Genomic DNA, 27,161 nt, shown 5'->3' on the forward strand with positions numbered 1-27,161 from the left:
TAGGCCCCAAAAGGGTTAATAGGTGTACATTTGGATTTATATCTACATATCTACAGTTGGTAGACAGCAACCACCCAGGGAGGTACTACCGTCCTGCCAAGTGAGTGTAAAACGAAAGCCTGTAATTGTTTTACATGATGGTAGGATTGCTGGTGTCTTTTGTCTGTCTCTTAAATATGCAAGATTACAGGTATGTCTTGCTACTTCTACTTACACTTAGGTCACACTACACATACATGTACACGTTTATTTATACACACTCATCTGAGTTTTCTTTGATTTATCTTAATAGTTCTTGGTCTTATTACTTTTCCTTTTATGTCCATGGGGAAGTGGAATAAGAATCTTTCCTCCGTAAGCCATGCGTGTTGTAAAAGTCAACTAAAATGCCGGGAACAATGGGCTAGTAACCCCTTTTCCTGTAAAGTTTACTAAAAAGAATAAGAAGAAGAAAATTGTCAAAGTGGGAAGTCTGAATGTGCGTGGATGTTGTGCAAATGATAAGAAAGAGATGATTGTGGATGTTATGAATGAGAAGAAGCTGGATGTCCTGGCTTTAAGTGAAACAAAGCTGAAGGGGGTGGGAGAGTTTCAATGGAGAGGAATAAATGGGATTAGGTCAGGGGTTTCAAATAGAGTTAGAGCTAAAGAAGGAGTAGCAATAATGTTGAAGGAAAAGCTATGGCAGGATAAGGACTATAAATGTATTAATTCAAGGATGATGTGGAGTAAAATAAAGGTTAGATGTGAAAAGTGGGTTATAGTAAGCGTATATGCACCTGGAGAAGAGAGAAGTGTTGGCGAGAGAGAGAGAGAGATTTTGGGAAATGTTGAGTGAATGCGTGGGGAGTTTTGAACCAAGTGTGAGAGTACTTGTGGTTGGGGATTTCAATGCTAAAGTGGGTAAAAGTATTGTGGAGGGAGTAGTAGGTAAATTTGGGGTGCCAGGGGTAAATGTAAATGGGGAACCTTTAATTGAGCTATGTGTAGAAAGAGATTTGGTAATAAGTAATACATATTATATGAAAAAGAGGATAAATAAATATGCAAGGTATGATGTAGCACGTAATGAAAGTAGTTTGTTAGATTATGTATTGGTGGATAAAAGGTTGATGGGTAGGCTCCAGGATGTACATGTTTATAGAGGGGCAACTGATATATCGGATCATTATTTAGTTGTAGCTACAGTTAGAGTAAGAGGTAGAGGGGACAAGAGGAAGGTGGCAACAACAAGTAAGAGGAAGGTGAAAGTGTATAAACTAAGAGAGGAGGAAGTTCAGGTGAGATATAAGCGACTATTGGCAGAAAGGTGGGCTAGTGCAAAGATGAGTAGTGGGGGGGGGGGAGGGAAGAGGGTTGGGATAGTTTTAAAAATGCAGTATTAGAATGTGGGGCAGAAGTTTGTGGTTATAGGAGGGTGGGGGCAGGAGGAAAGAGGAGTGATTGGTCGAATGATGAAGTAAAGGGCGTAATAAAAGACAGAAAGTTAGCTTATGAGAGGTTTTTACAAAGCAGAAGTGTTATAAGAAGAGCAGAGTATATGGAGAGTAAAAGAAAGGTGAAGAGAGTGGTGAGAGAGTGCAAAAGGAGAGCAGATGATGAAGTGGGAGAGGCACTGTCAAGAAATTTTAATGAAAATAAGAAAAAAATTTGGAGTGAGTTAAACAAGTTAAGAAAGCCTAGGGAAAGTATGTATTTGTCAGTTAAAAACAGAGTAGGGGAGTTAGTAGATGGGGAGAGGGAGGTATTAGGTAGATGGCGAGAATATTTTGAGGAACTTTTAAATGTCGATGAAGAAAGGGAGGCAGTAATTTCATGCACTGGCCAGGGAGGTATACCATCTTTTAGAAGTGAAGAAGAGCAGAATGTAAGTGTGGGGGAGGTACGTGAGGCATTACGTAGAATGAAAAGGGGTAAAGCAGCTGGAACTGATGGGATCATGACAGAAATGTTAAAAGCAGGGGAGGATATAGTGTTGGAGTGATTGGTACTTTTGTTTAATAAATGTATGAAAGAGGGGAAGGTACCTAGGGATTGGCGGAGAGCATGTACGGTCCCTTTATATAAAGGGAAGGGGGACAAAAGAGATTGTAAAAATTATAGAGGAATAAGTTTACTGAGTATACCAGGAAAAGTGTACGGTAGGGTTATAATTGAAAGAATTAGAGGTAAGACAGAATGTAGGACTGCGGATGAGCAGGGAGGTTTCAGAGTGGGTAGGGGATGTGTAGATCAAGTGTTTACATTGAAGCATATATGTGAACAGTATAAAAGTAGGGAAGTTTTTATTGCATTTATGGATTTAGAAAAGGCATATGGATAGGGGAGCAATGTGGCAAGTGTTGCAAGTATATGGAATAGGTGGTAAGTTACTAAATGTTGTAAAGAGCTTTTATGAGGATAGTGAGGCTCAGGTTAGGGTGTGTAGAAGAGAGGGAGAATACTTCCCGGTAAAAGTAGGTCTTAGACAGGGATGTGTAATGTCACCATGGTTGTTTAATATATTTATAGATGGGGTTGTTAAAGAAGTAAATGCTAGGGTGTTCGGGAGAGGGGTGGGATTAAATTATGGGAAATCAAATACAAAATGGGAAGTGACACAGTTACTTTTTGCTGATGATACTGTGCTTATGGGAGATTCTAAAGAAAAATTGCAAATGTTAGTGGATGAGTTTGTGAGTGTGTAAAGGTAGAAAGTTGAAAGTGAACATAGAAAAGAATAAGGTGATGAGGGTATCAAATGATTTAGATAAAGAAAAATTGGATATCAAATTGGGGAGGAGGAGTATGGAAGAAGTGAATGTTTTCAGATACATGTACTTGGGAGTTAACGTGTTGGCGGATGGATTTATGAAGGATGAGGTTAATCATAGAATTGATGAGGGAAAAAAGGTGAGTGGTGCGTTGAGGTATATGTGGAGTCAAAAAACGTTATCTATAGAGGCAAAGAAGTGATTGTATGAAAGTACAGTAGTACCTACACTCTTATATGGGTGTGAAGCTTGGGTGGTAAATGCAGCAGCGAGGAGGAGGTTGGAGGCAGTGGAGATGTCCTGTCTAAGGGCAATGTGTGGTGTAAATATTATGCAGAACATTCGGAGTGTGGAAATTAGGAGGTGTGGAGTTAATAAAAGTATTAGTCAGAGGGCTGAAGAGGGGTTGTTGAGGTGGTTTGGTCATTTAGAGAGAATGGATCAAAGTAGAATGACATGGAGAGCATTTAAATCTGTAGGAGAAGGAAGGCGGGATAGGGGTCGTCCTCGAAAAGATTGGAAGGAAGGGGTAAGGGAGGTTTTATGGGCGAGGGGCTTGGACTTCCAGCAGGCGTGCATGAACGTGTTCGATAGGAGTGAATGGAGACGAATGGTGTTTGGGACCATACGATCTGTTGGAGTGTGAGCAGGGTAATATTTAGTGAAAGGATTCAGGGACTTGAGTCCTGGAAATGGGAAGAACAATGCCTGCACTTTAAAGGAGGGGTTTCGGGATATTGGCAGTTTGGAGGGATATGTTGTGCATATTTATACGTACATGCTTCTAAACTGTTGTATTCTGAGCACCTCTGCAAAAACAGTGATAATGTGTGAGTGTGGTGAAAGTGTTGAATGATGATGAAAGTATTTTCTTTTTGGGGATTTTCTTTCTTTTTTGGGTCACCCTGCCTCGGTGGGAGACGGCCGACTTGTTGAAAAAAAAAATTACAGTTCACTTATCTATTACAAGTAAATTTAGGAAATTTGCTTAGTATATCTGGTATCTTATTTTCATTAATAAGATATCTTGACACGTCACATAAGTTATTATACTGTATGTCTCTGTATTCCTCAATAAGTGGACAATTAAGCACATAGTGTTCAAGACAGTGACCATATGCCAGATCACATAATATACATTTAGTTGGATCATCATCTGTGTGTCTCCCAGACTGCCAGAAGTACTTGTAACCAAGCCTAAGCCTGGCCACTACAACATCAGTCAGTACTTGTAACCAAGCCTAAGCCTGACCACTACAACATCAATCTGTTCACATTGCAAGTTGCTCCATAAACATACTTATCTACGTTCATGTTATCATAGTGGGTTATAGATCTACTCAGGCTTCTAACTGCATTCCTAAAACAATCATTTTCACTATTTACTTCTCTCCTAATATTATTCCTAATGCTAGACACAGTTATACCAAAGTTATATTCTACATTCTCCTTCTGGATATTCTTCTTGGCTAACATATCAACTTTATCATGAAGGAGTAATCCAATGTGTGATGGGATCCATAGCAATTTTACATTTAATTCCTTTGTCTCTGATTTTTGAGTATCTGTACCTGGCTTCTCCGATGAGCATGTTATTGGAGTCATTATACGAGTCAAGAGCCTTCAATGATGACATTGAATCAGTAATGATGATAGAGTCAAGCTCAGTGTCATAAGTTAGCTTAAGCGCCATTAGGATTGCAAACAATTCAGTTTGCAGTGTAGACGCCCAGTTGTTAATTCTTATGCCTAACTTCTTAACTAGGGAGGTGGCAACAAGAGCAGCTGCAGCCCTGCCAGAAGACTCCTGTTTAGATCCATCAGTGTATATAACTTGTGATAACTTATTACTACCAGCTAGGTGAGAAATTTCTTCTTGAGCAGTTGCTTTAACAAGTGATTTAAGGAAGGGATTACTAGCAATGAGCTTCTTGGGAGGGACTTGCAGGTGTGTGATATTAAATGAACACATCTTCCATGGAGGGGTGAAATGCTCTTGTTGTCTACAGTGATACAGTTCATGCAGGTTATAAAACTTAATTTCATATTTTCACAATTCATTTAGATCTGTGTGTATTTACTTCTAGACACTTAGTAAGATTCATAGTGACATTGTCTGATTCACTTCTTAGTATTGTAATACCGAGTACAGTGTTAATCTCAGTGTTAATCTGAGAATAACAGTAAATATGTGATTAATATTAAGTCAAAATGCATTAAGATAGGAAAGTAAATTTATATAATAGTTACCGTTTGCGTTTGATTTACATTAAACATTTTCTTTATTTACAACTTCACAGTTCGTGACTCACGAAATCGTAATGACACGATTGCAAACAAACCATACCACGGGCGGGGATAGAACCCGCGATCAGAGAGTCTCAAAACTCCAGACTGGTTTTCGTCAGTGATGTGTTGACTTCCCAGGAGATGTAACAATAACTTTCTTATTTTACTGTAACCACAGACATTTTAAACAGTAACTTGCCCTTTAACTTAATATGCACAAGTTTGTGATCATGAGACCATGATGATGATGATTGTGGTGAGGACGTGAAGGAAGACAAAGATGAAAATGTTAGTGAAAAAAAATGTTCCCACTTCCAGTAAAACTGATGTGATTAGAAGAAAGAAAAGTCGAGACCAGTTAATTAGATCTGGGATTTACTTGTTGTGGTGATGAAGTTAATCTTACGTCAGACTGTTATTTGTGGTGATAAACTGGATAATAAGATAAGAGATAAGATTTCGTTCGGATTTTTAACCCCGGAGGGTTAGCCACCCAGGATAACCCAAGAAAGTCAGTGCGTCATCGAGGACTGTCTAACTTATTTCCATTGGGGTCCTTAATCTTGTCCCCCAGGATGCGACCCACACCAGTCGACTAACACCCAGGTACCTATTTGCTGCTAGGTGAACAGGACAACAGGTGTAAGGAAACGTGTCGAATGTTTCCACCCGCCGGGAATCGAACCCGGGCCCTCCGTGTGTGAAGCGGGAGCTTTAGCCACCAGGCCACCGGGCCTGTACCCAGTAAATTAAAGAAACATTTCACTATAAGACTTACATAATAATATAATATAATAATATCTTTATTTACTACCAGCTGACATTAATGACATACTACTATATAGAAAGTCGCTTGTTATGCTGAGCATTTCCCGCAAATTAGGTCAGTTTTGTCCCAGGATGCGACCCACACCAGTCCACTAACACCCAGATACACATCTTAAACTGATGGGTGAACAGGGACAGGGACAACAGGTGTCTTATGGAAACACGTCCCTAATGTTTTCCAGCCGTACCGGAGGAGATTCGAATCCCGGACCTCAGTGTGCGAGCTGAGTGCATTAGCCATCCAGCTACTTTTTAATAAAACTCAAAAGGCCAGCTACTTAGTTAACAGAATTACTCAGTAATACTATGAAGCTTCATAAGCAGAGACACTTGTTCTTCCTGCTTGCAGTGTCACAGTTACCAATATGTTTGGCAGTGAAGCTAAAAAAGTGGATAAAAATATTCCACTCTCAGATATCACCATGGCAGAAGGATACATGATATGTGGCCTACGTAAAAAGTACGCCTCTTAAATCACGACTGATTGGCATAAATAACAAAAAAAAAAAAAGCCACAACACCGTGACTGGAACGATACACAAATAGCCCGCACATAAAAGAGAGAAGCTTACGACGACGTTTCGGTCCGACTTAGACCGAGCAAAAGCAAAGTGAATCATCTCCTGCACACGGAGGCAAGATGGCTGTCGACTGGCAGTGTTGCCATGAGTGTATGAACTCAACCATAAGTTACACACCACAGAACAGGTGGTGTTTGAATCCATGACGAAAGAATCCTAAAACACCAAGCCAGTGCGTAAGTCACTAGGTCAGCTGACTACAACAAGAGTCATCCAAGTAGGTACATTTATATACTATATTTCACCCGCTCTCTGGTTTGTTTACAGTCGTATTATTACGATTTCCAGAGTCATGAGTTATTTACTTTTTTACCCATGAGCGGCAAGAAGAATTTTGTGTGCTTGAAAGTGGACAAAATTAATGTTCTGAGAGATATATTAAGAATTAGGACTGTCGAAGACACCGCGAGACTCCAAGTGGACATCAACCAAATCTTCGAATGGGCCACTCAAAACAATATGAAATTCAACGAGGAGAAATTTCAACTACTCAGATATGGAAAACTTGAGGAAATTAAAAATGTGTCAGGGTATATCACAAATTCTAACCATACAATAGAGCGGAAAAGTAATGTGAATGACCTGGGAGTGATAATGCCAGAGGATCTCGCCTTCAAAGACCACAACAATGTATCTACCTCATCCACTAGGAAAATGATAGGATGGATAATGAGATCCTTCAAAACTAGGGACGCAAAGCCCATGATGATTCTCTTCAAATCGCTTGTGCTCTCTAGGCTGGAGTTCTGTGGTACACTAACGGACCCCTTCAAGGATGGCGACACTGCAGACCTGGAGAGTGTACAAAGAACTTTCACGGAACATAAGTACGATAAGGCACCTAAATTACTGGGAACGGTTGAAGGTCCTTGATCTGTATTCCCTGGAACGCAGGCGAGAGAGATACATGATAATAGACACTTGGAAGGTCCTGGAGGGATTGGTACCAAACCTGCACACGAAAATCACTCCCTATGAAAGCAAAAGACTCGGCAGGAGATGCAACATTCCCCCGATGAAAAGCAGGGGCGCCACGAGTACACTGAGAGACAACACAATAAGTGTCCGGGGCCCAAGACTGTTCTATTGCCTCCCAGCATACATAAGGGGGATTAACAATAGACCTCTGGCTGTCTTTAAGGAGGCACTGGACAGGCACCTAAAGTCAGTACCTGACCAACCGGGCTGTGGTTCGTGCGTCAGCTTGCGTGCGGCCAGCAGTAACAGCCTGGTTGATCAGACCCTGATCCACCATGAGGTCTGGTCTCAGACCGGGTCGCGGGGGCATTGACCCCCGAAACCCTCTCCACGTAAACTCCAGGTGTCAGAGTGAAGGAAAGCAGTATAGATATATTTCCACATGTTCCTACAACAGTGAATAACATCATTATGTCGTTGATTTTTGAACATCTTGAAGTACTGGCAGAAAAAAATTCAGTAGTATTTCCCAAACTTATGTAGGGAAGACTATGACTGGTTGATAAACTTATGTAATGAAACCTGTGACTGGTTGAGATACTTATGTAATGAAACCTGTGACTGGTTGAGATACTTATGTAATGAAACCTGTGACTGGTTGAGATACTTATGTAATGAAACCTGTGACTGGTTGAGATACTTATGTAATGAAACCTGTGACTGGTTGAGATACTTATGTAATGAAACCTGTGACTGGTTGAGATACTTATGTAATGAAACCTGTGACTGGTTGAGATACTTATGTAATGAAACCTGTGACTGGTTGAGATACTTATGTAATGAAACCTGTGACTGGTTGAGATACTTATGTAATGAAACCTGTGACTGGTTGAGATACTTATGTAATGAAACCTGTGACTGGTTGAGATACTTATGTAATGAAACCTGTGACTGGTTGAGATACTTATGTAAGGAAGACTGTGACTGGTTGAGAAACTTATGTAAGGAAACCTGTGACTGGTTGAGAAACTTATGTAATGAAACCTGTGACTGGTTGAGATACTTATGTAAGGAGGACTGTGACTGGTTGAGAAACTTATGTAATGAAACCTGTGACTGGTTGAGATACTTATGTAAGGAGGACTGTGACTGGTTGAGAAACTTATGTAAGGAAACCTGTGACTGGTTGAGAAACTTATGTAATGAAACCTGTGACTGGTTGAGATACTTATGTAAGGAGGACTGTGACTGGTTGAGAAACTTATGTAAGGAAACCTGTGACTGGTTGAGATACTTATGTAAGGAGGACTGTGACTGGTTGAGAAACTTATGTAAGGAAACCTGTGACTGGTTGAGATACTTATGTAAGGAGGACTGTGACTGGTTGATAAACTTATGTAAGGAAACCTGTGACTGGTTGAGATACTTATGTAAGGAGGACTGTGACTGGTTGAGAAACTTATGTAAGGAAACCTGTGACTGGTTGAGATACTTATGTAAGGAGGACTGTGACTGGTTGATAAACTTATGTAAGGAAACCTGTGACTGGTTGAGATACTTATGTAAGGAGGACTGTGACTGGTTGATAAACTTATGTAAGGAGGACTGTGACTGGTTGAGAAACTTATGTAAGGAGGACTGTGACTGGTTGAGAAACTTATGTAAGGAGGACTGTGACTGGTTGAGAAACTTATGTAAGGAGGACTGTGACTGGTTGAGAAACTTATGTAAGGAGGACTGTGACTGGTCGAGAAACTTATGTAAGGAGGACTGTGACTTTTTGAGAAACTTATGTAAGGAGGACTGTGACTGGTTGAGAAACTTATGTAAGGAGGACTGTGACTGGTTGAGAAACTTATGTAAGGAGGACTGTGACTGGTTGAGAAACTTATGTAAGGAGGACTGTGACTGGTCGAGAAACTTATGTAAGGAGGACTGTGACTGGTTGAGAAACTTATGTAAGGAGGACTGTGACTGGTTGAGAAACTTATGTAAGGAGGACTGTGACTGGTTGAGAAACTTATGTAAGGAGGACTGTGACTGGTTGAGAAACTTATGTAAGGAGGACTGTGACTGGTTGAGAAACTTATGTAAGGAGGACTGTGACTGGTTGAGAAACTTATGTAAGGAGGACTGTGACTGGTCGAGAAACTTACGTAAGGAGGACTGTGACTGGTTGAGAAACTTATGTAAGGAGGACTGTGACTGGTTGAGAAACTTATGTAAGGAGGACCGTGACTGGTTGAGAAACTTATGTAAGGAGGACTGTGACTGGTTAAGAAACTTATGTAAGGAGGACTGTGACTGGGTGAGAAACTTATGTAAGGAGGACTGTGACTGGTTGAGAAACTTATGTAAGGAGGACTGTGACTGGTTGAGAAACTTATGTAAGGAGGACTGTGACTGGTTGAGAAACTTATGTAAGGAGGACTGTGACTGGTTGAGAAACTTATGTAAGGAGGACTGTGACTGGTTGAGAAACTTATGTAAGGAGGACTGTGACTGGTTGAGAAACTTATGTAAGGAGGACTGTGACTGGTTGAGAAACTTATGTAAGGAGGACTGTGACTGGTAGAGAAATACATTTATAACGTTAGTATCAAGACCGTCGAAGTTCAGTCTCACAGAAGACGAACTGACTGAATGCATTATGATGCCAGTCTGAAACTAAAGCATAAGGATGTGTCTTTGGACGAATTCTCAACAGACATTAAGAATGTACGTCCTCAAGTTGTAAAATGAGCTCTGGTAAGTTTCATGTAATTTTGCCTCACTTACTTATGTAAATTGGGATTTTCTGTGTTCACAAAACACAAGTTAGTTTCTGTTTGTTTCGTTTATTTTATTGTGACTATTCTGTTTGTGTCATACACTAGCAGGCTTGTATATTTTATATTCTGTATGTGTGTTTATACACTTGTATGATTTTGCTATTAATGTTATTATTATTAAGACTAAGTACTGTATGGAAGTGCTTCTGATAGAAAAGTGACTAGATGTGCCACAGAATATGTGACTTGAGGGTGTCATTACTGAAAAAAAAGTTGAGAAAACACTTCATTACATAGCTTTTCCTGACCACTCTTTGGTATAATACTCTGTGTTACATAGTAGCTGATCACCACTACTTTGTGTAATATACAGTATTACAGTGTTACTGGTGAGTCGGGAATACTGAGGTACTCAGAAGTGTTTTATTCTTCGACAGGGATGACCTGGTGATGTTCCGTGGTCATCTTTCTGGTGATGGTGTGTCACTGTTGCCTGGCAGCCTGAAGTATCTCTACCTGACTGTGGTGAGTGATGACCACGCTCGCCGCCTCCTGCCGCAGCTACAGGCTGTTGTAACCTCAACATTATCTCGTCTTTATGACCTCAGTGAGTGTACTACTGTATCCTGTGTCTTACTGTGTATGTGTTGCTAGTGGTGCTTACATATTCTGCTCAATATGTATGGTCATGTATGCGTAGGTCTACATGTACAGGCCTATCTGTGCAAACCTACATGTTAAGATCTACATGTGCAAGTCTAGACCTAAATGTGTAGACGTCTATATATAGGCTTAAATGTGTCGCTATACATATGTAGGCCTTTATATGTAGCCCTAAATATGTTAGCCTACATCTATAGGGCGATGTGTACTCCTACACATGAAGGCCTAATAAAGAAACATTCTTTTGTAGGCCTATATGTAGATCTAGTGTTGTGCTAGTTGCAATGATAGAGGTACTAAAATATCTACCCTGTCTTACTGTTTTGTTGCCAGTGATAATGAATGTAATGGTGAATGTAATGGTGAATGTAATGGTGAATGTAATGGCGCTATAGTTCGCGTTAGTGATAGATTGTGTTTTTGTTTAACCAGGTTTGTGATGGTATTGCTGGTGATGACAGTCACTGTTAGTCATGAACTGTCTGACAAACGGCGGTAATTGTGGCGTTGCTGCGGGGACTGTCAGTGGTAATATTGGTGTGGTCAGTTGTGGTTACAGTTGGTGATGTTCGTGGTGCCAGTGTTCTGTCTCTTACTGTGATACATTTACTGAGAGTGGCGGTGTTACAAGAAGCATCTCACCTTGTACAGTGTACGGTGGTGCTAGTTTGTTGACTCTGTACTGTCTCCTGCTGTGTATGACGGTGTTACAAGAGGTGAAAGTGTGGTATTAATGATGAACTGTTTCCAGATTCTCAAACTGTATGATTGTCTGTTGGTGCAAATGGCATTGCTGGTGGTGGTACTGTGCTTGTTATAGTGTTACTTGTGGTGCTAGTGACCTTGTGGTAATCCTAGTGGTAATACAAGTGAGAGTCCTAGTTGTGGTAATGTAATTAGTGGTGTTAACTGTAATGCCAGTGACGGTACTGGTGCATGACTCTTATCTGCCTCTTACCCTTGTGGTGGTTCAAGTATTCCTGGTAGTGGAAGACTGTGTCGTTTCAATCACAGGATGTGTAATGGTGTTACCTGTAGTACTAGTGGAGTTAGTTATGGAATGCATCAAATCTCTGTGACAGTGCTGATGATGGAACTAGTGATGGGTGAGCATTTTAGTCTCATTTTCGGGATACTAGTAGTGATAGTACTATCATTGGCGCTAGCATTGGTGTTAGCTGTGGACGGCGTCCTGCTTCTCTGTGTGAGATGGTGGTAATGGAAGTTCTCGTAGTGGGTCTATTGCCTCTTACTGTATGTAATGGTCATTGATGGCGTTATCCATGGGACAACTGGTACTGTTGGAGTGTGAGATGACTATCACTGTTTGGTAAAGTGATGCTGGTTGTGCTAGTGGATGTGATAGTTGTACTGCTAGTTTACTAGTTAGGGACATTTTACCGACTCCTATGCTAATGGTGATTCTAGTTGCAGGGCTAGTGATTGTGCGATATCCTGCCAGATAAGCAGTTACTATGCAAGTGCTGATGATGGTGCAACTGGTTGTTCTCTGCGTTCCTGATGTTCTTGATATTAATAATAGTTCTATTTGGTGGAACTAGTGGTGCTAGTGATGGATTGTGTAATATATTGAATTATGTTTGATGGTGTTACCGCTGGTGCTAATACTGATGATAATGGTGGAAAGTTCCCTTTCTCTTTCTGTACGTGAAGTGTGTTCCTGGTAGTGCTAGTGATGAGGCTAATAGTAGGTGTGCTAGTGTGATGCTTATTGTGGTATTACTATGAACACTAGCAGTGTTCAAAGGCCTGCTGTACATGGTCAAGGAAGAGTACCAGCGAGTGTACAGTCAATTAATGATTGCTTTCAGATTCTCATGTATTCCCATCATCAATGTTATGTACAGGTATGTACAGTATTTACGATAATTTTGTCATATACCATAATATGAGTAGTTTAATGAAAAAACAGTACAGGTAAACTTATTTGCTTCAGCAGACTCAAGTAACACGCTCTTCCCACACTCTTAACTGATTAAGTTGCAGCTGCGCTTAAAGCTGATGATTCATGGCATGCAGGATTTGTTGCATATCATCAGTCATCAGCTCACAGTAGAGCTCTTCCTCCTAGAACTCTGTTAGATGAGGGTCAGTCTACATTCATCAGATGGGAAGTGGTAAAAAAAACTAGCTAATAGGACCACCTTTTTCTCTACTACCCTACCCAGCTGGTAGTGCTAGTCAAAATTATGTAATAAAATAAGCTGCTTGTAAAGCTAAGATGCTTTAAGCCCACGTCACTGGCAGAGAAGAGGAAGTAGACGTTAGGATTAGCATGGTTCATGGCACTGGAGGATACCATGACTTTCATGGTGTTGCTGTGATTATGAATGGTGGGTAGTGATGGTACAGTGTATCATTGCAGGTGTGATTTTCGTAATGTTAGTTTAGGTGTGATGAGCCGTGGTAGGTCGTGACAGTATGGTGTCACTAGAGATGCCATATTCATGGTATTGGAACTGATGTGTTGTGATATATGGTTGGTTGTAACAGTATAATGTATCACAAATGTGATGCTCATGGTAGTGGTGTGTGTGATGAGAGACATGGTGGTTTCAGATAAAAAGGAGTATCATTATAGGTGTAATGTTCATGATAATGGTAGTAATGCAAAGAAAAACATTATGGTAGTAACAGTGTGGTGTATCACTAGAGGCTTGATGTACTAGATGTTGTGGATATCAACACAGTGGTGACAGCGTAATATTTCACTGCCTCTGTGATGAGAATAGTTTTGGTGCTAGTGTAATGAGAAACACGATGAGTGGTGAGAGATGTGAAGTTCATAGTGCTGGAGTGGTGCAGGAGTGGTGCTGGAGTGGTGCAGGAGTGGTGCTGGAGTGGTGCTGGAGTGGTGCTGGAGTGGTGCTGGAGTGGTGCAGGAGTGGTGCAGGAGTGGTGCTGGAGTGGTGCTGGAGTGGTGCTGGAGTGGTGCTGGAGTGGTGCAGGAGTGGTGCTGGAGTGGTGCTGGAGTGGTGCAGGAGTGGTGCTGGAGTGGTGCTGGAGTGGTGCTGGAGTGGTGCAGGAGTGGGTGTAACGAGTGGTTGCAGGGGTATAAGATATAGAGAGTACAGTGTATCCTTACATGTGTGATGTTGATAGTTGTGGTATGCATTACGAGAGAGATGATGGGTAGTGACTGAATGGTGTATCACCACAGATATAAAAATGTCAGTGGGAGTATCCACGGCAGCTTTGGTGTCACTACCTAGGACACGGAAGTGGGTGACGCTGTACCTGACTGATATGAGTGATATTGATGTGAGTCACGCATGTGAGGTCTTCCAGAAGCTACAACCACCAGGAGGGTGAGTACAATCACTTTTACTCTTATTAAATGAGGTAAAAAAAGGGGGAGGGGATTAGAAAGACTAAACGTACTATGGAATTAAAGTAGCCAGTGAATATAGGACAAATCTTAAAGTGTATAAGACAAAGATAAGAGAAAAAATAGGAAGACTGACATCTAGGTATGGATAGCTTACTGGTAATGAGCAGTAACTGTGCCTTTTAATAGTTTTTTCCTGTAAGTCTTCACACAAGAAGACATGAATGAAGTCTATCAATTAATAATTTTTCAGGTCCTGGAGAAAATAAATTAAGTAATTTTACAGTCACGAGGGACATAGTTACCACACAAGTAGACAAACTAAAACGAAATAAGTCCCTTGGCCCTACGAATTGCATTCAAGAGTACTTAAAAAGTGCTAACAAACATGTTTAACCCATCGATCCAAAGTGATGTTGAGCCGAAGATGTGTAAGATGGCTGATATAATTCCTATATGTAAATCAGTTCAATCAAATTACCATTCAATAAGCCTGACGCCAAAAGTATGTAAATTATTAGAATCACTTATAGCCTGTAAAATAAGAAGTCATCTCGATGAGCATATTTTCATTAATGAATTACATCATGGATTCACCTTAAGAGGTCGTTCCTGCCTGACAGATTTACCGACCTTCATCCATCAACATAAAGACATAGAATATATTGATTATATGGATTTCACAAGTGGTAGCTCATGGTATAATAACAAAAATTCTAACATAGATCGAGGCATTGCTCATGAATAGAAACCTGAGAGTTTTCATAAATGGAGTGAAATTTGAACTGCGATCATTTACAAATGGCGTTTCACAAGGATCATTTTTAGGCCCAACGTTGTTCATAATTTACTTAAATAACCATGACGATGGAATAACAAGTATCGCGACCCCGTCGTAATGGGAATTGGAGCTAACAAACTCAGCAGTAGACTGTAATGTATATATTACCTTCACCCACTATATACAGATATGTACACTATGTACAACGTGTACAGATAGAAAAATGATAAGTGTACACCATGGTGAGAGATGGAGAAGCAGAAGCCAGAGTACACTGTACTCAACCAGCAGGTAGGCAAGTCTGCCAATGCTTACCACAAGCGAACCACGTTGATTCAGCTTTGGCAGGCTTGCCTGTGATTTGTCAATGAACCAAGGTACTGATTTAACGACGGGTGCCCTATTGATCATTAAACCTTTATCATCCGGTTCGTTGGTTGGGAGGCAGCCTATATGGGAGTGTGACATACGCCGAATAAATTGTAACATACTCTTTGCATGCCACACCCCCTCCCCAAAAGTGCTGTAATAGCCAGGACTAGCCTCCACGTCCATTTATAGCTTGCTGCTGTAACACTGAACAATAAAGAAACTACCTTTCCCTTCAACCATCCAACTCATTAGATAGAATGAACATTGAAATGGTATAAAATACCGACAGGTTGTTAGGTAAGACACATATGCAACAGTTAGGTATCTTTATTTCGAAACGTTTCGCCTACACAGTAGGCTTCTTCAGTCGAGTACAGAAAAGTTGATAGAAGCAGAAGATACTTGAAGACGATGTAATCAGTCCATCACCCTTAAAGTTTTGAGGTGGTCAGTCCCTCAGTCTGGAGAAGAGCATTGTTCCGTTGTCTGAAACGTTGTCAGACAACGGAACAATGCTCTTCTCCAGACTGAGGGACTGACCACCTCAAAACTTTAAGGGTGATGGACTGATTACATCGTCTTCAAGTATCTTCTGCTTCTATCAACTTTTCTGTACTCGACTGAAGAAGCCTACTGTGTAGGCGAAACGTTTCGAAATAAAGATACCTAACTGTTGCATATGTGTCTTATCATTAGATAGAGCTGAACGTTTCTCGAGACTCAAAGTCAAACTCTCCTAGAGCGAGACATCAGACAGTAGGGCTAAGGTTGGCTCAAGACACCTGCCGACGGCAGCATGATGTCCACTCATTAAAAAAAACTACTATAATTAAAAAAACATTTAGTAAACTGGTCCCCAACTCATCCTAACCTAACTACAGCTACATTAATACTTCCAGGTACAGGAATATCATTTGTGAGTTCAGCAAACTGACAATGGAAGGTATACAAGATGTGATCCATGGCCTGGCTGACCACAGTGTCACGGTGAAGCAATGGTTGACAGTGACAACCACTGTCACTATCAACGAGGAACAACATGAACAGCTGTGTAACATGGCTACAGAAACACTCGCATGTGACTTTCTCATGTCAGTGTCTTGTTCACATGACTCGTGTGTCTTACTAACATGTCTCATGTCAGTGTCTTGCTAATAAGTCTCATGTCAGTGTCTTACTAACATGTCTTATGTCAGTTTCATACTAACATGTCTTATTTCAGTGTCTTACTAACTTGTCTTATGTCAGTGTCTTACTAACATGTCTTATTTCAGTGTCTTACTAACTTGTCTTATGTCAGTGTCTTACTAACATGTCTTATTTCAGTGTCTTACTAACTTGTCTTATGTCAGTGTCTTACTAACATGTCTTATTTCAGTGTCTTACTAACTTGTCTTATGTCAGTGTCTTACTAACATGTCTTATTTCAGTGTCTTACTAACTTGTCTTATGTCAGTGTCTTACTAACATGTCTTATTTCAGTGTCTTACTAACTTGTCTTATGTCAGTGTCTTACTAACATGTCTTATTTCAGTGTCTTACTAAGATGTCTTATGTCAGTGTCTTACTAACATGTCTTATGTCAGTGTCTTACTAACATGTCTTATTTCAGTGTCTTGCTAACATGTCTTATGTCAGTGTCTTACTAACATGTCTTGTGTCAGTGTCTTACTAACTTGTCTTATGTCAGTGTCTTACTAACATGTCTTATTTCAGTGTTTTACTAACATGTCTTATGTCAGTTTCTTACTAACATGTCTTATGTCAGTATCTTACTAACATGTCTTATGTCAGTGTCTTACTAACATGTCTTATTTCAGTGTCTTACTAACATGTCTCATGTCAGTGTCTTACTGATATGTCTCATTTCAGTCTCATACTAATAAGTCTTATGTCAGTATCTTACTAACAAGTCTTGTGTCAGTGTCTTACTAACATGTCTTATGTCAGTATCTTACTAACATGTCTTATGTCAGTGTCTTACTAACATGTCGTATGTCAATGTCATATTTTTATCTTATCCCTTAAAGGTGATTATAATATTTTGATCCAAGGAAGAGGAGTCCAGTTTTCAATTCTTTTCTCTTTAATAAATGTGACGTCATTCTGCTGAAAGGCTTTTAATCCAAGGAGCTGAAGCAACATTGCTCAATCTGGCATCCTAAGCAACACCTCCACTTACTCAAATCAAACCTGATTACTTGTAAAACTCCAGGTGATGCATGACACCTGCCAGGTGAATGTTCCACCATCACTAACACTCCTCCAGCACTACTGCCACCATCACTCACACTCCTCCAACACTACTGCCACCATCACTAACACTCCTCCAGCACTACTGCCACCATCACTCACACTCCTCCAACACTACTGTCACCATCACTAACACTCCTCCAGCACTACTGCCACCATCACTCACACTCCTCCAACACTACTCTCACCATCACTCACACTCCTCCAACACTACTGTCACTATCAGTAACACTATACCAACACTACTGTTACAAAAAACGCGATTCTAAAAGCTTAGAGATCTCCAGTGAATACTAGAAAGGACTGCCCTTCTAGCATCCAGCCTGTTACTGGGTTTTCGTAACAAGTAGTCAGTATCCTTGTCTAATTATCCATTAAAATTCAGTATTATTCAATAGTGCTTCAGGATTACAACTGGTAGGCTACTAACTAGAGAAATAAAAATTTAATAAATTTATTAAGTCTAGAGGTATATTATCAAAGTAAATTAAATCAATCACAGTAATGAAAATAAAATCAATCTCTCGAGTTCAATATTACTGTGCTGAAAGCACATATCACATTTATAATTCTTAAGTACCGTCTGGTACATTAACATTTAATAAGATATTACAAATATATACAAGTAAGTTTGTGTATGCGTGTAAGTGCTCTAAGTAGTTCACTATGTCTCACGACTCGACTAGACTTAAGCAAGTGACTGACAAAGTCCTCACATAAACTAACTTCTTGACCGACTGGCAACCAGAACAGTCTGCTTGAACAATGAAAAGAATGCTAAGCCCAATTGCCATATAACAAGCGACTGCGACACAATCAGGATCAAGGAGATAATATAACGACACTAAGTAGGGACCATCAGCAGATCCTCCACAAAAGTTACAAAACTCCCATAATACTGAATCTAAGTTCAGCATAGGAAAAACCCGACTGTGAAAATACACAGAAACCAGTACAAAATTAGGTCAGAAGCTATAGCTCAGGACCTGAGATGTTCAGAGTGTCTATGTGACACACAACCTCAGTACAATGTCGAAAATCACAAAGTCTATACAATGTTCTGTGAACAGAGTTCTACAGAACTAACAAGAATAATGAGACAGACAATCTGTCCAACCACCAAGAGAGTCTAGAGCAGACTGAATACTTCACGAGAGGTGAGGACACCCCCCCCTCGATCACGTGATAGCCCCGTGGACAGCACAGCTCAGAAGCCGGCAGTATAACGAGCGACAAGCGATAATTACAGTAGTTTGACAATCAAGACTTGAACTGAGCACATATGTACATCCTAACAACATAAGTCAAATAAGAATATAACAGTCAAATAATAATATAAAGTCATACATTTACGATTTAGCTATTATCGCAAATATAAGCAATATAAAATTAAATGAAAAGGTAATATACATTATATATATACATAATAATCATTGTAACCCATTCAGGGGTTGCAACACTACTGTCACTATCACTAACACTATACCAACACTGTCACTATCACTCACATTTCTCCAACACTACTGTCACCATCACTGATACTACTCCAACACTACTGTCACCATCACTCACACTCCTCCAACACTACTGTCATTATCACTCACACTATACCAACACTTCTGTCACTATCACTCACACTCCTCCAACATTACTGTCAAAATCAATCATACTCCTCCAACACTACTGTCACCATCTCTCACACGATACCAACACTACTGTCACCATCACTCACATTACACCAACACTACTGTCACCATCACTCACACTATACCAACATTACTGTCATTATCACTTACACTCCTCCAACACTACTGTCACTATCACTCACACTCTTCCATCACTGTCACTATCTCTCGCACTCCTCGAACACTACTGTCACTATCACTCACACTCCTCCAACACTACTGTCAGCATCACTCACACTCCTCCAGCACTGCAGTCACCATCACTCACACTCCTCCAACACTACTGTCACTATCACTCAAACACCTCCAACACTACTGACACCATCACTCACACTCCTTCAACACTGTCACTATCATTTACACTCCTCCAACACTACTGTCACTATCACTCGCACAGCTCCAAAACTGTCACTGTCACTCGCACTCCTCCAACACTACTGTCAGCATCATTCACACTTCTCCAAAACTACTGTCACCGTCACTCTCACTACTCCAACACTACTGTCACCATCTTTCTCACTCCTCCAACACTACTGTCACCATCACTCACACTCCTCCAACACAACTGTCACTATCACTCATACACCTCCAACACTACTGACACATTCACTAAGACTACACCAACACTGTCACTATCACTCACACTACACCAACACTACTGTCACCATCACTCACATTTTCTCATTACACCAACACTACTGTCAATATCACTCACACTTCACCAACACTACTCTCACTATCACTCACACTATGCCAAAACTACTGTCACCATCACTCACATTTTTTCACTACACGAACTCTACTGTCACTATCACTCACACTACACCAACACTACTGTCACTATCACACACTACACCAACACTAATGTCACCATCACTCACACTACACCAACACTACTGTCACTGTCACACTACACAAACACTACTGACACCATCACTCACACTACACCAACACTACTGTCACCATCACTCACACTCCATCAACACTACTGTCACTATCATTCACACTCCACCAACATTACTGTCACCATCACTCACACTCCTCCAACACTACTGTCACCATCACTCACACTCCTCCAACACTACTGTCACCATCACTCACACTCCTCCAACACTACTGTCATAATCACTCACACTCCTCCAACACTACTGTCACTATTATTCACACTCCTCCAACACTACTGTCACTATCATTCACACTCCTCCAACACTTCTGTCACTATCATTCACACTCCTCCAACACTACTGTCACTATCATTCACACTCCTCCTACACTACTGTCACCATCACTCACACTCCTCCAACACTGCTGTCACTATCATTCACACTCCTCCAACACTACTGTCACCACCACTCACATTCCTCCAGCACTACTGTCGCCATCACTCACACTCCTCCAACACTACTGTCACTGTCATTCACACTCCTCCAACGCTACTGTCACCATCACTCACACTCCACCAACACTACTGTCACCATCACTCACACTCCTCCAACACTACTGTCACCATCACTCACACTCCACCAACACTACTGTCACCATCACTCACACTATACCAACACTACTGTCACCACCACTCACACTCCTCCAACACTACTGTCACTATCATTCACACTCCTCCAACACTACTGTCACTATCATTCACACTTCTCCAACACTACTGTCACCATCACTCACACTCCACCAACACTACTATCACCATCACTCACACTCCTAAAACACTACTGTCACCATCACTCACACTCCACCAACACTACTGTCACCATCACTCACACTCAACCAACACTACTGTCAATATCATTCACACTCCTCCAACACTAATGTCACCATCACTCACACTCCACCAACACTACTGTCACCATCACTCACACTCCTCCAACACTACTGTCACTATCATTCACACTCCTACAACACTACTGTCACCATCACTCACACTCCACCAACACTACTGTCACCATCACTCACACTCCTCCAACAGTACTGTCACCATCACTCACACTCTACCAACACTGCTGTCACCATCACTCACACTCCACCAACACTTCTGCCACCATCACTCACACTCCACCAACACAACTGTCACCATCACTCACACTCCTCCAACACTACTGTCACCATCACTCACACTCCTCCAACACTACTGTCACCATCACTCACACTCCACCAACACTACTGTCACAATCACTCACACTCCTCCAACACCACTGTCACCATCACTCACACTCCACCAACGCTACTGTCACCATGACTCACACTCCTCCAACACTACTGTCACCATCACTCACACTCCTCCAACGCTACTGTCACCATCACTCACACTCCACCAACACTACTGTCACCATCACTCACACTCCTCCAACACTACTGTCACCATCACTCACACTCCACCAACACTACTGTCACCATCACTCTTACTCCTCCTACACTACTGTCACCATCACTCACACTGTGCCAACACTACTGTCTAAACCACTCACACTACACAAACACTACTGTCACCATCACTCACACTATACCAACACTACGTTCACCATCACTCACACTACACCAACACTACTGTCACCATCACTCACACTCCTTCAACTCTATTGTTACCATCACTCACACTGTACCAACACTACTGTCACCATCACTCACACTCCTCCTACACTACTGTCACCATCACTCACACTATACCAACACTACTTTCACCATAACTCATTCTCCTCCAACACTACTGTCACTATCATTCACACTCCACCAACACTTCTCACCATCACTCACACTCCACCAACACTACTGTCACCATCACTCACACTCCTCCAACACTACTGTCACTATCATTCACAATCCACCAACACTCCTGTTACCATCACTCACACTGTACCAACACTACTGTCACCATCTCTCACACTATACCAACACTACTGTCACTATCACTCACACTATACCAACACTACTGTCACCATCACTCACACTATACCAACACTTCTGTCACCATCACTCACACTATACCAACACTACTGCCACCATCACTCACACTATACAAACACTACTGTCACCATCACTCACACTATACCAACACTACTGTCACCATCACTCACACTATACCAACACTACTGTCACCATCACTCACACTATACCAACACTACTGTCACCATCACTCACACTATACCAACACTACTGTCACCATCACTCACACTATACCAACACTACTGTCACCATCACTCACACTATACCAACACTACTATCACCATCACTCACACTCCAAAAACACTACTGTCACCATCACTCACACTATACCAACACTACTGTCACCATCACTCACACTCCTCCAACACTACTGTCACCATCACTCACACTGCACCAACATTACTGTCACTATCACTCACACTATACCAACACTATTGTCACCATCACTCACACTATACCAACACTGTCACCATCGCTTACACTCCTACAACACTACTGTCACCATCATTCACACTCCTCCAACACTACTGTCACTATCACTCACACAGCTCCAAAACTGTCACTATCACTCGCACTCTTCCAACACTGTCACCGTCACCCGCACTCCTCCTACACTACTGTCAGCATCACTCACACTTCTCCAACACTACTGTCACCATCATTCACACTCCTCCAACACTATTGTCACCATCACTCACACTCCTCCAACACTACTGTCACTATCACTCATACACCTCCAACACTACTGACACATTCACTAACACTACACCAACACTGTCACTATCACTCACACTACACCAACACTACTGCCACCATCACTCACATTTTCTCATTACACCAACACTACTGTCAATATCACTCACACTTCACCAACACTACTCTCACTATCACTCACACTACACCAACACTAGTGTCACTATCACTTATACCACACCAATACTACTGTCACCATCACTCACATTTTCTCGCTACACGAACTCTACTGTCACTATCACTCACACTTCAACACTACTGTCTCTATCACTCACACTATACCAACACTTCTGTCACTATCACTCACACTACACCAACACTACTGTCACCATCACTCACACTACACCAACACTACTGTCACTATCACTCACACTACACCTACACTACTGACACCATCACTCACACTACACCAACACTACTGTCACCATCACTCACACTCCATCAACACTACTGTCACTATCATTCACACTCCAACAACATTACTCTCACCATCACTCACACTACAACAACACTACTGTCACTATCACACACTACACCAACACTACTGACACCATCATTCACACTCCACCAAGACTACTGTCACCATCACTCACACTATACCTACACTGTCACCATCACTCCCACTCCTCCAACACTACTTCTGTCGCCATCACTTGCACTATACCAACACTTCTGTCACCATCACTCACACTATACAAACACTACTGTCGTCATTAACCACACTCCTCCAGCACTACTGTCACCATCACTCACACTCCTCCGGCACTACTGTCACTATCATTCACACTCCTCCAACACTACTGTCACTATCACTCACACTACACCAACACTACTCTCACTATCATTCACACTCCACCAAGACTACTGTCACCATCACTCACCCTATACCTACACTGTCACCATCACTCCCACTCCTCCAACACTACTGTCACTATCATTCACACTCCACCAACAGTACTGTCAATATCACTCACACTATACCAACACTACTGTCACCATCACTCACACTATACCAACACTACTGTCACCATCACTTACACTCCTCCAACACTACTGTCACCATCACTCACACTACATCAACATTACTGTCACTATCACTCACACTATACCAACACTACTGTCACCATCACTCACTCTATGCCAACACTGTCACCATCACTTACACTCCTCCAACACTACTGTCACCATCATTCACACTCCTCCGACACTACTGTCACCATCACTCATACTACACCAACACAACTGTCACCATCACTCACACTGCAACAGTACTGTCACCATCACTGACTCTCCATCAACACTATTGTCTTTTTTTTTTATTCGCCGGTACTCTCCCGGCCCGGGTCTTTTCCAAGTAGTGGTGACACGGCTTTGGCTCCCTATCCAGGGAGTGTCTCGAGACGTAAGTCTCCCATGGGAGGAGGTACAAGTACCCCCTCATCTTTAGGACCAACTGTCCCCAGGCCTAGCCACAGTCCCCGCCCTCTCGGGGCTCGTATGGAGAAGCTAGGCCTCTGGTCTGCCATCTGCCCCGCCATGAAGGGGCTCGTGGGGATGGCAGTCTTAATTAAATTTATGGTATAATCAACACTATTGTCATCAGCACTCTCACTACACCAACACAACTGTCACCATCACTCACACTCCTCCAACACTTCTGTCATCATCACTCACTGTACACCAACACTATTGTCATCATCACTCACTGTACACCAACACTACTGTCACCTTCACTCACTGTACACCAACACTACTGTCACCATCTCTCACTGTACACAAATACTACTGTCACCATCTCTCACTGTACACAAACACTACTGTCACCATCACTCACTCTACACCAACAATATTGTCACCATCTCGAGATGATTCTTCTGACTGTATTAGTTATCATTTGATAAAATAATCAATCGAATTATTAAATTCATTTATGTTCTTGAAAAATAACTAATCCTTACTGACTAAATAATAATGAGATTTGTAATTATTTCATTAATTTTATAATTCTAACTCACTTTTTCCGTTTGATTATTTGTTTCTTTTGTTTTGATTATATTTTTTTCGATTATTATTTTGTTTTAGTATTTTCTGTTTTTAAAATAAATAATTTTTTTTTCAGAAATGCGTCATAGGCTTAGACTGGAAGTCTTAACGGCGCCTGGAAAGCTGGAAATGATAATTTGCTGATACCCAGAAGATTTCATAACTTTTAGAGACCAGTAATGCTGGATGACTTGATAAGATTACAAACCCTGGATAACTTGCTCCCCTTTCCCCCCTTCCTCAGCGTATTCATAACTTGCTGTATTTAAGAAGACTTGGTAACTTGCTGATACAAGATAACATGGAAAACCTGCCAAGATGATGAAGTTTGGATATACAATGGAACCTCAAATATCGAACTTAATCCGTTCCAGGAGCTAGTTCTAAGTTCGAAAAGTCTGAAAAGCGAAGTAATATTTCCGATAAGAAATAATGGAAATACAATTAATCCGTTCCAGAAACCCAAACATATTCACAAAAAAAATTAATTTTGTAGAGATTAATTATAGTTTTACATACACACAACAAATACAGTGTTCAGTTATGTGTTACTAAATTTAAATAAACAAGTCTCACCCCACTCTCATACTTCTGTATTATTTCCTTCTTCAAACGTATTGAGTTTCTCACTTTCATTATCACAGGGGTAGCATTAGCAAGTTTCTTTGGGCCCATTGTAGTTTATTTTACAGTCCCACAAGCACTAAGCACAATGAAATAATCGTAAAATGTTTGAAAGAGAGCGCAGGTTAGTATTCACTCAAGCATCAACAAAACCAGACTGGCTTACGGCGCCTGCGCGGGGACATGGACACAGCGGGCTGCCGGACCTATCCGGCACCCGGCAGTTCGAAAATAGGGGCGAGTTCAATAATAGGAACAAAGTTGGTTCGAAAAAAGCGTTCGATTTTCGAACAATTCGATAAGTGATACATTCGAAATTTGAGGTTCCAATGTATTGAAGCGACCAGGATAGCTGGACAACCTGCTGGCAGACTTTCTAAGATCTAAACACAGATAACTTATTGAGACCAAGAAGGCTAAATAACTTGCTGAGACCACGCAGCCTGGATGACTTGCCGAGACCACACAGCCTGGATAACTGGCTGAGACCACACAGCCTGGATAACTTGCTGAGGCCACACAGCTTGGATAACTTGCTGAGACCATGCAGCCTGGTTAATTTGCTGAGACCACACAGCCCGTATAACTTGCTGAGACCACGCAGCCTGGATAACGTGCTGAGGCCACGCAGCCTGGATAACTTGCTGAGGCCACACAGCCTGGATAACATGCTGAGATCACGCAGCCTGGATAACTTGCTGAGACCACGCAGCCTGGATAACTTGCCGAGACAACGCACCCTGGATAACTTGCTGAGAACATGCAGCCTGGATAACTTGTTGAGACCACGCAGCCTGGATAACTTGCTGAGGCCACGCAGCCTGGATACCTTGCTGAGACCACGCACCCTGGATAACTTCCTGAGACCAGGCACCCTGGATAGCTTCCAGAGACCACACAGCCTGGATAACTTGCTGAGACCACGCAGCCTGGATAACTTGCTTAGACCACGCAGCCTAGATAACTTGCTGGGACCACACAGCCTGGATGGATAAATTGCTTAGACCATGCAGCCTGGATAACTTGCTGAGACCACGCAGCCTGGATAACTTGCTGAGACCACGCAGCCTGGATAACTTGCTGAGACCACGCAGCCTGAATAACTTGCTGAGATCACGCAGCCTGGATAACTTGCTGAAACCACGCAGCCTGGATAACTTGCTGAGACCATGCAGCCTGGATAACTTGCTGAGACCACGCAGCCTGGATAATTTGCTGAGACCATGCAGCCTGGATAACTTGCTGAGATCACGGAGCCTGGAAAACTTGTTGAGACAACGCAGCCTGGATAACTTGCTGAGACCACGCAGCCTGGTTAATTTGCTGACACCACACAGCCTGGATAACTTGCTGAGACGACGCAGCCTGGATAACTTGCTGAGACCACACACCATGGATAACTTGCTGAAACCAAGCAGCCTGCATAACTTGCTGAGACCACGCAGCCTGTATATCTTGCTGAGACCACGAAGCCTGGATAACTTGCTGAGGCCACACAGCTTGGATAACTTGCTGAGACCACGCAGCCTAGTTAATTTGCTGAGAC

At 41.8% G+C, this 27,161-nt stretch overlaps 1 protein-coding gene across 1 annotated transcript in view; it reads left to right on the forward strand.

Moving 5' to 3' along the window:
• Positions 1-25,875, forward strand: part of LOC128693885 (uncharacterized) — a 127,832-nt gene extending 101,957 nt beyond the window's left edge. The window contains exons 4-7 of the mRNA XM_053783749.2: positions 10,578-10,747; positions 13,985-14,132; positions 16,205-16,396; positions 25,068-25,875. Coding sequence (XP_053639724.2) covers positions 10,578-10,747; positions 13,985-14,132; positions 16,205-16,396; positions 25,068-25,080 — 523 coding nt within the window. The 3' untranslated portion in view covers positions 25,081-25,875. The remainder of the gene's footprint in view (positions 1-10,577; positions 10,748-13,984; positions 14,133-16,204; positions 16,397-25,067) is intronic.
• Positions 25,876-27,161: the final 1,286 nt, after the last annotated feature.

Source organism: Cherax quadricarinatus, chromosome 33 (genome assembly GCF_038502225.1).
Source record: "Cherax quadricarinatus isolate ZL_2023a chromosome 33, ASM3850222v1, whole genome shotgun sequence".
NCBI lineage: Eukaryota > Metazoa > Arthropoda > Malacostraca > Decapoda > Parastacidae > Cherax > Cherax quadricarinatus.